The sequence below is a fragment of the Furipterus horrens genome, unplaced genomic scaffold (genome assembly GCF_987537825.1).
Source record: "Furipterus horrens unplaced genomic scaffold, mFurHor1.1.pri manual_scaffold_3, whole genome shotgun sequence".
In the NCBI taxonomy this organism is placed as follows: domain Eukaryota; kingdom Metazoa; phylum Chordata; class Mammalia; order Chiroptera; family Furipteridae; genus Furipterus; species Furipterus horrens.
This window is the reverse complement of record NW_028327173.1, coordinates 61,015,948-61,028,973: the sequence shown is the minus strand read 5'-3', so window position 1 is coordinate 61,028,973 and position 13,026 is coordinate 61,015,948. Positions and strand designations below refer to the sequence as shown.

Sequence of the window (13,026 nt, the reverse complement as noted above, 5' to 3'; positions counted from 1 at the left end):
CCTTAAATTTAAATTGTTAAGAGTACAGTGAATTAAAAGCAATAATTTTTTTCAAATAATCTTTAAAAATTTAACTACCTTATCCTTTCTCTATACAAAAGAAACAAACTAGAACATTATATTGCGATGTTTTGTATTTCAGGCTGTGGTCCATAAATAGTTGTTCATATAATTCAGATCCTATTGAGAGAGTATGCTGAGTTTATCAGAAAAAACTTGTTTCTAGGCTTTTTGTAGTGACAAACTTCTTGTTATCAATACACTTCCCAAACCTTTTTTCCTTCTATAGCAAGAGAAACTTCTTAAACATATGTTTTATTTCCAGGGCATAATTTATTGACCGTATGAGAGATGCCTACGTCCATCAGTCAAACATCACGCCCAGCCAGCTGCTGCAGAAACCTATTCAAACCCGTCTCTCTTTTTCCGTCAAGCACTTGCCTGACATCTTGTTAAACCTCTGTAATTTTCTTTTGATTACAATGCAGCCAGGCTTTCAGTGCTTTCTCAATTAACATTTGTCAAAAGCATCACAATCTTTTGCAGAAGTGTCAAACGACTGCTGCTGAATCCAATTTTAAAAGGGAGTGGAGAATTGGAGCAAAAGGAGAACAAGGCAGAGAAAAGTGGTTTAGTGCTAACCCACCTTCTGTCTCCCTCGACACTGTACTAATCAGGACACATTTCATCACTGAAATAAATATGTATTAACAATGCTCCAATGAGTGAGTGATCTGTTAAGAATCAGTAAAGATTCATAATAACTGAGTGAAGGTAGGTAATAAAATGACCTCTATTAACTGTATACAACTTCATGCTATGTTCTTTAGCCTATTTCCATGTGGGTTTTTTGATAATTTTCATGCCTTTTCACTTTTTGTTCAACAAAAAATGTTCAAAAGGAATCAACACATTACTCAAAGGCAAATCACTGAAATATTGGGACATCGTAACAATGAACATGAAAGCAAGCTTTATGTGGTAAAATTTAATTTTTTTGGAGGAAAGCTGGAATTCCTGGGACTTTGCAGGGCCAAAGTTTAGCAACTTCAAGGAAAGCAATTATTTGTACGGCTGAAGTTAAGAAATACAGAGATGTTTCTAAAGATTAGTATTTCCTTCCATTGGTGAAGACAGGGCATCTGATAATCATAAAAGCTTACACTTATTCAGCATTTATGTACCAGATTCTGTGCTAATCAGCATTCAAAAATCATCAGATTGCCTTATTTAATCCATACCACAACTGTACAAAGTAGGCACTAGGATTATCTTTTTTTTGAAGATGAGGAAATTGAGCCACAGAGAGGGTTAAGCAATTTGTGCAAGGTCCGTTGCCCATACTCTTAAATGCAATGATCTTACTTTCCCAGGTAGAAAATTTTCATAGACTCTGGGAAAGTATGGCAACCCACAAAGCAATCTGCCCTTATTCTGGAACATTTAACTGACACAGGGATTCTGTGTAAACCTCTAAAAGAAGAAAAGATATGGGAAGGATAGTGTAAGATATGGGAGCACTAAAACGTAAAGTTTCATACAGAAATGTATGTGGCAAGAAGTTCAAAACTCTAGGATATCCTATAAATGGTAACAGAAAACAAGACAACTCATGTTAGAACTATATTTCAAATCCAAACCCTACTATGTACACAGGGCTGTATCCCAGTTATCAGGATGCCACATCAAGCATCTAGATAGATTAACTGCTTCAGCATTCTGCCTACTGTTATCATTTGAGTACAGAGACCTAGAAACAGTGCTAATAAAATGCTAATAAGCATATTTAATAGGAACCCATGAAGATCTGACAAACATATACAGAATGGTTCAGTTTACTATGGTAGTGTTTACTAAGGACTTATTATTTACTACCAGCTTTTTCCTGCATGAAAAGAGTTAAGAACAACATCACTGATGCTAAGGGTAGTATTTCCATCATCCAGGTAAAAAAACCCATTATTCACTAAATGAACTCCAGCTAGAGTGAGCTGATAGCCTAATAAAGCAAAACTGAACATTCATTAAATTTACCCTTATTTAATGTTTAAAAATACTGGCCATCTTAGTCTGACTGAGAGAATTCATTATCCAGTGGGAAGATGTTTCAAGAAATATGTATACTATATTAAATACTTCAAAAAAAAAACCCTGTGACTCTCTTGATAAAAATTTTCCCTCATATTTCCAAAATGTGGTACTTTGTAATTAGAGTAATTATTCAGGAGCTGTCAAAACCCAAGACACAATATTTTTTATAACATTTGGGAGATCATATTTGCAGGAAGATTATGTAAATATAAAGCAATTCAGATTAAGAAACAGAAAAGAGTTAAAATAAGACTAAAATGGATTTTTCCTAAGCTCACTTTAGGGAGGAAGAAGGTGAAAGGAAACACAGACCTAGTTTAAGGGAATGGGGATCACAAAAAGCTAAAATTCAAATTAAAAAATAAAGATTTATTTGAAACCCATGATCAACAATAATTTGTACTGTTAAAAACAAAAAGACTTGGATTTATAAATGGGAAAAGGTATCAACACTAATGCACTCTGAAGCAGGCCACAGCGAAAAATGAGAGGAATGAATAACTTTATAGCACAATGTACATGTTGGTGACATACACTGTAGCAAATACAGTACATATAACGTTGTGAATTTTAGCCCAATCCGTCAATCACTGCTTTATATGACAGCAAAGACCTGATCTCTAATTGCTCTGTCCCATCAGTTTCTCAGATCTTGCTTCTGGATGCTGATAGTGGCTTATTGGTTTGACCTAAATTTATGGGCCAGAACAGTTCTGCAAAGCCCCATCTAGATATCAGCACACATCTTGAATGAGAGGCTGGAGTCCCTCTAAAAGCATATGAAGAGAAATCATAAGGTAATAGACTGAGAATATGATTCAAACAGGAGCAAGAACAATTTAGGTCAGATAAAACTTTTTACCACTAAGGGTTTAATAAAGGATCAAAATTAATTTTCACTTTCTGGGACTCTTTAAGAATGGCTATTTTGGATAACAAAACGAAGTTGCCAAATGTGTCTAAGTTTCTCATTTTCAAAGCTGGTAACTGCGCTTTCCAAAAAGTACATAAATTATCAAAGACTTCTTCATTTGCAATGGATCAAATTATTTACTAGAATATAAGCCACATATGGAAAATGACATTACTCATCTTGTATTCACTCAAGTACTTTTGTGACAAGTAGACGAGCCATGATTCTTTATTCAGAATCCTTCAGGTGTGGCCTGATCATGAATTTGCATTTTTAAAAATTATTTTTTCTTACTTTTCTAATGGAGTGGAAGAGATTTACTACCAACCAAAACAAATGGAACAGCTGTGACAGTAATAAAGGTTTATAAAAAAAGGCTACCCAAGTATCAGTAAATTGTCAAAATTTTTCAATTCCTGACATTTGCCTTTTACCAACCTATAGGATAAAGGAGAACCATGGTACTAGTTTTTAGGAAAACAAATGAGATATAAAAAACATCCCAAAGTGCTGTTCTCCAGAGAAAAATAAATATGTCTAAATTAAAAAATAATTCTGAGATGCTATCACAGCAGATATTTATGCCCTAAAAGAAGATTTAATTGTTGAAAATGTAATAGGACATTACTACTACAATGTTAAGCCAAAAAATTCTAGACATACCTGAAGTAGAGAAAAAGGAGCCTTGCACCAAGTCATTGTTGCTATTTTTCTTTATGAGCAAAAATCACATCACATATTTTGGTGTTCTATGGCTCAAATTAAAAATTCCCCTACAAGGCTATGATTTCTGCTTTTGAGATTCTGATTCCATGACAATATTTTGAACTTAGTAACAGTATATCCTAAAACATGTGTGGGTACATAAAGTTATATTTAATTGTGTAGGTATGTATTGCTTTAATAGAAGAAAAAATATTATTTTCTCTTCCACCTTACTGAAGAAATCAGTTTAATCATTCCATAGACTATTCTGGTTTGCAAAATTTTGAAGTAACTCAATAATGTGAGAATTCCAATTACCTCAGGAAATTGAAACAGTAATTCAGAATTTTAATCCACAAATATTGTTCAAATAGAAAAGACTTATAATTAGTGCAAGCTCTGTAATAATCTATTCTTTTTTCATGAGTATGAGCTAATCTTTGTTCGTTTGATTTACTCTGAAAAATTGTTTGCCACACAATTGAATTCACTTGATAAACTCAAGTATATTTCCAAAGATTTAGCATTACTTCCTCAAGTAATGGTCTTCCATAAAGTTAACTAAAGATAACACACACAAAAATGCTAACAGATACATCATAAATCATCATGTGGAATCATTTAATGTTTAGTCCATGTGTGACAGTTAAAGTCAAGAAACATTGACTTAAAGCCATTACTAATATCTCAGGAAGTAAAAATGTATAATTTTACACAACAATCTAGAAAGACATTGGATGACTCCCTCTCCTGCAAAGAGCAGATGCCAAAACTTCAACACACTTAACGCCTGGCATTGTACATCAAGCCTAGCAATTCTCCTGGGACTTCCTAACACATTACTTCCCTTACCCATGGCACCAAGAAGTTAAAAGGTCTGCACATAGATTGTAATCAATTCAGAAGTCAGGTAGAGAAAAAACATAAAAGCGAGGTTTAACAGGTTTGTAGCTGGTATTATGTTTTTTGCAATGAAAAACTAAATGACCAATGAACGATGCTCCAATTTTCTGAAGCCAACATTTAAGTGAAGAAATTCAGAAAAAATGTGCTCAAATAAGGCTAAAATGTACACACTATGTGACAACATGAAATGTTACATTATCCTTTGTGCTTTAACTATGAAAAGGGGAAGAAAATAAACAGGAAAGAAATTAAGAAGTCTCTTAGAAGTAGCTGTTCACGAAAGAAATATACATTAGCAAGCAAACATTCTTACCTTGGGCAGGATCAGGTGGACCAAATTCCAGAGAATATCGTAAAATGAAGTTATTATTCCACACGTAGAGCTGGTTATCTCTAGGATTGTAATCCACTGCAGCAATATACTGGTACTGGTTGGGGAAGGGGACGTCTACATATTCTCCTCGGTTCAATCGGGTATTGTAAATGTAATCAATTGCGTTCTTGCCTGTTTCACTCTCATTGTCTTGATAAACTGACCTGACCACATAGAGGACTCCGCAGATCATAAAAGCATTTGATGCAGCACGTTTGTCATACACAGTCTCCCATGTTGCTTCAAATCGAAGAGTGTATGGATTCAGTTGGCTAATAACTATCATTCCATTGTTCTGTTCAGTGGCATAAATGACCCATAAGCCATTTTCATCAACTGCTAGGTCGATATCAGTCTTTCCTCCCCATCTGTATGGTGAGGTATCATGATAGTTGGCATAGTTAATTATGGCCTCTCCACTCTTAATTCTAGTCCTCAAGTCAAATTTCACAATATTCCTTGTTCTCTCTTTGTTAAAGAAGACAGCACCATCATATACTACAAATCCAGTACCATCTACTCGATTTGGAAGTTTATACGTTGTCGTTTGGCGGCTGTTTTGGAAATCTTCTAGGGAAGCATATTCTATTAACGTATCAGTACGATAAGGAGTCCAGGGCATGAAATAAATTTTATCGGCAGCTTGCAGAGGGTCTTTGCACCAAGCGCCTGCCTTTTGCTCAGCTTCATATATACATGGTGAGTCCACAATTGCCTTCAAGGTCCCCGGGCACACAAAAACTAACAGTCACAGAGAAAAGACAAGAATTAAGCCAAGTTAAAAAATTAACACAGGTAGACAGACGATTTCAGGATCATAAATCAAAAGAGAAAAAGTTTATTTATTAACTTTCTATCAAAATGAATCCTTATTATGAGCGAACCACCCTTCTTTCCTCAAGTTACCATAATCGAAGTACCAGGGCACAAGTGGCTGTGGTTTATTTTCACAAATATAAACCTAAGTTTAAGATCACTCATAATTGAGCTGAGAATTTATATGTCTGCTATGTGTTTTGGCTGATAACTTGATAATTTATGCTTTAAAACTTTAAGTTTTGTGCACAACAGTGTACAAAGTCCTTTCCTTTTGTCCCAACATTGTACCCTCCCTTCCCTGGCCCACTTAAAATCCTCTAAAACCCAAAAGCAGAAAGACCAAAGGAAAGCAAACAGAACAACAACAACAAAAAGAAAAAACAAACCCAACGTGAAGGCTTATTTAGAACTTTTACAGAAGTTAGACTGAAATCAAAGAAGCTTCAATTGAGGAAACATAAATATTTGGAAAATGCAATTAGGAGCAGAAAAAAGTAAATACAAGGAAAGCAGTGATGAAGCGACCAGGAGGCCCTGGAGCCATGGCATGCTATGGAGAGGGTTCTGGAAACCAGGCAAGATGACACTTTAACCATAAAATATCCAAGGGTGTCAGAAAAAAGAGAGAAAGAGTGAAAAGGAAACAGAGAAAGGACAGTTCCCCCTCGCCGACTTCAGAATTTCTATCCCATCCAGATTTAGCAGTCATAACATTTCATTGTAAACAGCTGGTTTCTTTATGAAGTGCATTTATGAGATCCTGCTGGTTATTTTAGTATCAGGAGTGTAGTGGGGGGAAGGGAAGGGAGGAGTAACATCCATAAGGCACATAACGGGGAGCTGGGGTTCAGACTGTATACGTTATTTACCTTTTTGCTCCACTTCTATTTTAAGCATCGGGAGAAAAATAAAAAGAGTGCAAGGAAAAAAGAAAAAAGATTAAAATAAATTGACTATTAGTCTAAGATAGAATTCGTAACAGATGCTAAATATAGGAAGAATAAGAGGTGAACTACTTTGGACAAAGAGAAACACACAACAGGAAAACCTAGCAGGAGAAAGATTCTAAAGTTACATAAAAAAACACAGATCAATCATTTTAAGAGATTAAGGAGGCAGTACAAATATGCTGGCATGTTACTTCACTTAGTGTACCTGAATAAATAATGAAATTCTTCACTAATGCATGGTATACATACTCTTGCCTCTCCAAAGTCACTCAGCATTCTTATCAAGTATTACTTTAATATATGTATGCTACAGAAACAAATGCATGCATAGGCGGATCATCCGCATTTTTCTTACAGTGTAAACTCATTATTACATTGACTAAAATTAGGTAGAGCATAACAACACAATGTATTTATAAAAATGACAACTCGATTTTAAAGCGTAGGTCAAATTTAATAAATATTAATATGGCTATATTTTATCAAATATATGTAACATGAAATACATAATTATGCATATCAGTATATGTTCCATTTGTTTTTCTATTATTTTCTATTTTTTACAAAAGTAACCTTAACCATTAAAAACATGCCTCCTTTACAGGAATATACAAATTTCCCCCACCTATCCCAATAGGGATTTTGAAGGATGGGGTAGGTTAGTGCCTTTCTTCCCCACTAATAATTAGTAATTTTAAACACAAAAGTTATAAATACTTTATATTATAAGATTCTTATTAAATTACAATATATATCTCAAGCTTTGTAATGGTAAGACTATTTTAAAAAAGTAAGCAAAATACATACAAGGGAAAAGCAAGCACAGTAGGCAAGGAGAAAAAGGAAGAAAGAATCATGGTTAGCTTATTATAACATTGTCTTCCATCATCAATTTACACAGAATGCAAGCCAGCATGCAACAGCAATCATACCAAGCATTCAAAGCAAATACCTTGACTCCACAGACCCCAGAAAAGGTAAATGCTTTCATAAAACAAACCTGATTAGTACTGTAATATGTGAAAAACGTCCTCCCTCCAACAAGTTTAAAGAACTGGATTATGCTGTTAAGGAAGGGTACTGAATGAGATTCTCAGTTGTAAATAGTATTCTAATAATTACAAACCAAAAAGCACTATTTTAGATTGTGTGTAGGCTTTGAAGTATGTTGCCTGAATTTCATAAAGTGTCCAGATTAATGCCTATGCTTCTTCTTCCCTTATTAGAATGCATCGGGGTGTCCTAGTAGTGTATCTCCACTCTGATTACTCAAAGATACTGTAGTTGCACATTTCATTAGATATCTTAGCTTGATTCATTTTGAAATTTATAAGAATTCATCAAGATTAAATACTGACCTCCTGAAGTACCTTAGGGAGAAACAACACACAAATATTTTTGCCATAAAAATAGCGTATTTCTTCCACATGAAGCTACCATCTCTCCCACCCAACTTTGTGTATTTAAGTACTTTCAGGAAACATACTTGCTCTGTAATGTGTAATTCTGATTGCATCCGGTAAAAAGAAGTTGTTAAGTGTCACTAACGTTAAACAATTTTTGTAAACCGCTAGTCCTAAAATTACTCCTCAGTGAAGAGCAATGTAATACCTGCTTAGAATCAAGGATGGAAGGGCGTGGTGGGAAAATGAGGACAAGAGAAATCATTAGCGTTGTGCCTGCTCAGGCCACCTTTACATACAGCTATACTTTTTTAGAGAGGCTGATTATACTTTAGTGAACCAAGTAAATGTAAAGGATGGAATAATCCGCTTTAACATACGTTACATACTTCAAACTTAAAACAAGTTCAGTAAAGAATGTAGAAAGTGTATTTTGTTTTCCATTCATTGAAAATGGCTGGGTTTTATATTTGATGAACTAAAATGACAGTGTATTTACTGAGCAAAATATTAAATAGGGGAGTCTTTGTGATTTGACTGATATATTTATATTAAAAATAAAATGGATATAAATTGTATCTACTTTACAATTCTGATGAAAACTGAGAATATCCAAATTGAAAGATAAATAATAACTAAATAAAACATTTGATGATGAATGAATCAAATAAGATATAGATATTTAAAACAAATGTCCTTGCATTATGATTTTTATGAAATCCAAAGGATAGGTATATGTCAAATCAACCAATTAAAATTCCTCAACCCAGAAGATTATGAAATCACTATAAAATTAATGAAATTAGCATTCTTCATCACATGCCAAATATGTACCGCAACTTATCTTAAAAGACTGTATGAATTAATTCATAACAATATGTTTGCTATTCTATAGACCAAACAAACATAAATACATGACCCACTAATGTCAGTGGAGGACTACATGGATATGCAAGACACAAAATTGACCAAAACTAAAGCCTATATACTCTGTATCTGAAGTGACACACTATTTCATTTGGAATAATCTTATGTTTACTCATTAATAATGATTTAAGCAACAGTAATGGTTCTTTTTTCATTAAATAAAACTTGTTGTTAAAATTTTAATTATAATTTAATGTTAATTTGAAATACTAGGATATAAAAATCAAACCAAATCCTACCTATAGAATATGAATTTCCAATGAGATTTTCCTCCTTTATCCTACAAGGTCCTTATGAATTATTTTAAACACATACACTAAATTAGTAACACTTCTCTTAATGATAAAAAATGACGTGTGTGCATCTATTTTTGACACAGATAACATGTCAGATATAATACATGTGCCTATCTATAACCACACAAAGTAAAACAAGCAGCATTTCTAATGGACTCTGTGGAGTAAAGTATAAAATTCTCAGAAATCATAAGAAATTGTCTGGTTTTTTTTCAAAGAGGAGAAAACAGTTTGGCATGTATACACACTCCTGGAGAATTTGCTCTGGATAGAAACTGGCACAAAGCAAGATGGTAAGGGACATATAATAAATATTATGTGATGGTGACAATTTTTATCAACTTAGTGTGGGGGTATGCAAATATTACACATATAAAAACACTGTTAAAACAAGGGGAAAGTTAAAGCTACAGGCCTAAAATAAAAGGAAGTGTAAGGAATTGGTTCAATGAACAGAGCCATTGAAAAAAGGGGAACAGAGATAAGAAAATATAGTCCTACAGTAATGCATAGTGTGTCACTACTATACAGTATACAGAATTTATAATTACACCAATTCTTTAGGAAGAAGTAGTTTTTAAAAAGCCATAGACTTATTTCTGCCTTGTGCGAACATCTAGAAAGGTAACATCAAATTAATTCCTGGTTGGTTGTTTTTTTTAAAGGACAAAAACTATAAGGAACAAATACTTCTCTGGGTATAACTATTTGCAAGTTTAGTGCACAATGCACAATACTTCTGGAGAACTGAAAAAGCAAAAATTTTTGAAAGTTAGTTGTTCCAGAAGATATCCACATTTTCCTTTCTTAAACAGCACAAGAAATAACTTAAAAGAGTCTGAAAATAATATTTGCTTAACACTGTTCTTGGTCTATAGACTAGGTTACAGGAACAGGCTCCAGAAAGACACAATTCTTGGCAGCTCTGACTGATTCCACTGTTTGAGAATGGATGCTGTACTCCTTTTCTAATTTGAGGACAGAAAGCATGCTAAATTCAAGTGAAAGTGACTTTATGGAACAAAACTGTGGTTAGCTCAAAAGAATACAATGTTCCTCTAGTGGCACAGGAGAATGATTATGTAAGCCACCGACACTGCACACAAGAGAAATGATATAAAGATCAGTGCACTCAGTAGGCTTCCGATCCTACAAATGGTATAGAAAATACTGAAAGCATAAAAAGCATCCATTTCACAGTAACACAGGAACACAGAGCAGGAATTAAAAGAAAAGATCAGCTGTGTTTGGCCTTTAACTGATACCCCACAAAAAGCCAATTTATCGAAACTGTGGGTAGAAAAGAGAGAGACAACACCTTCACACGATGTGATGTGTAAGAATGCATTACTACCATACTGGACATAGTTATCTACTAGACCTCGGCCCTTTGGTTATAGAAATATTAATGGTTTGGACATATGAATCTATCAGAACTAATGATCTAGTTTTAGAGGTTCTGGAAAAAGCAATTTTATTATTTAGTTGGAATTCGATTTTTTTTTTAAGTAATGAAGTGGACCAAAACTATCTCAAATCAATAAAATTGCTAAAGAACTTTTCATTCAAATGTCTAGGAATTGAGGTGACACGACTCATTTTTTTCCCAAGTTAAAAAGTAAAGAATACAAGAACACTATCGAGCAAACTAGCTTATGAAACTTAGGTAATATACTGAAATTTTTAGTTGTCTAAAATGTACAATGAAAGTACAGAATACAATTTAGAAGTATTAATTTTGAGGTTCAGAGGAAAACTACACAGAATTAGAACACTAGCTGAAGCCTTCTTATGAAATATCCAATTGCATTTTAAATATCCCTTTATGGATCCCACTAAAAGTGGATGTTAGGCCAAATTAAAAATAGAGATATGCGCAGGGTTTTGTTATATCTATTTTATTTAGTATTAACACTTCATCACTGAATCTGGTAAAGAAGTGCTCCCTTCAGGACAAAGGAACCCAAAAGGGAGCACTTGCCTCAGTTACTGCAGTGGTAGCTTTTCCCAGGCACTAAAGTTACCACGACAGCAGGTAGCCATTCAAGTAGCTCACGATTAAAACCAAAGTCAATTCCTTCTTTACAAAACTGTGAGCCAAACCAATTTGTCAGCAACTGGTATCGGGCAAAAGTACAGATTTCTATCTGCCCTACTGAATAGCTAATTCAAGTTTGTTTTCTGGAAAAACACTAGCCTTAAAAGCCAAACACTTAAGAACACAGACAGACACTTGGCCAGCATCACACTATGGCTTCCTTCCACACTTCATGAAGCTAATTGGAGGCCCGAGTCTGTTAGTGCTCTGCATGCATAATGGTTTTGTAGGCCATAAACATATGCTTCTTTCACATGTGTAGTCTTTCAGCATCAACGAGGAATGCTGCAAAAAGTGAAAAATACAAATTTCATACTTACTGTAAGGAACACATTCATACTGGACTTCAAGATATTTGTATGTTCCAGGACATGGATCAGGAAATACATCTGACCCAGTAACTACTATACACTGTGTTCGATTGTTGCACCTGGAAAACAAGACAAATCAAACTGTGTGATGTAATAATTTATTTGCAATTTTTACTAAAGAAAAATAATAGAGAACTGTTTCATTTTTTTTTCAAGCGACTAGTATCATGGAACAAAAAACTCAACTGATATCATTAGTTACAAAAGTCCTATTTTCTTTATGTCGTAATATTTTTGCATTGTGGGTTACCCTAAATTTTAACTCAAAGTCAAAAGAAAACTGCTAATAGTTCTCTATTATTCTACTATACATTTTAATTTTCATTTTAACATATTAAATTTGCACTGGAAAATACTAGGAATACTCTACATATTTAAGAATGCAATTGCAATATAAGATGGTACTATAATGTAACAGAAACATATAATCACAAATTGAACAGCTTGAAGTTTTGACAACATAGTAAAACAAAGGAGTCAGATTTTTAAGTTTATCCTCTAAATCCAGTTTTGTGATAAGTTTTCTATTACAGGCACTTCTTATACTCTTGAATCTCACACCATAGTGCTTTCCATCTACAGCTTCCTTAAAAGATAAAACATATTTAAAGTATTTAGCACAGTGTCCAATACATATTGAGCATCTAAACATTGTATTTTCATAGATTAATGTGCTTATACTATTATTATTATATGACTATGAACCTCAATTCTTCTAAATTAAGACTCCCTGAAATATAACATTAAAAAGAATGTCACTAACACGATACCTATAATGTCCTATTTATTACTATTGGAAGTACTTTCTTATTTTTGTGTCGTCAGTAAATAATCAAGATTGTTAGAACTCTAGGCAAGATGATATTTATGTCCCATGAATTTATCCTAATGATCTTTTTATAAGCTTTGTAAAGGCAAGAACTAGCCTTTAAAAGTAGTATTTGCAGGCTTTTATTATATTTTCCAATGCTATATAAAGAAGGCAAAGCAAGCAGAACAAGAGCTTTATTTCAAAATTTATTTAACAATTCAAATACCAGACAGTATATAGTGTCTAAAAATGACTGGACTATAAAATGGTAAATAAGGGGTAAAAAAGCAGCCCAGCTTTTAGCACAGCAATTAACTAAAGGACAGTGGAAGGAGAACTGTGTCAAACGGACAGGTATGTTAA

At 33.7% G+C, this 13,026-nt stretch overlaps 1 protein-coding gene across 7 annotated transcripts in view; it reads right to left on the bottom strand.

The window, feature by feature from the left end:
* The window catches only part of ADGRL2 (adhesion G protein-coupled receptor L2), a 265,175-nt gene that overhangs the window by 45,391 nt on the left and 206,758 nt on the right, over window positions 1–13,026 (bottom strand). For all 7 annotated transcript variants that reach the window (XM_090269667.1, XM_090269668.1, XM_090269669.1 and 4 more), the window contains exons 5-6: window positions 11,802–11,911; window positions 4,929–5,729 (exon numbers count right to left, since the gene is read on the bottom strand). In XM_090269667.1, the coding sequence (XP_090125793.1) occupies window positions 4,929–5,729; window positions 11,802–11,911 (911 nt within the window). The remainder of the gene's footprint in view (window positions 1–4,928; window positions 5,730–11,801; window positions 11,912–13,026) is intronic.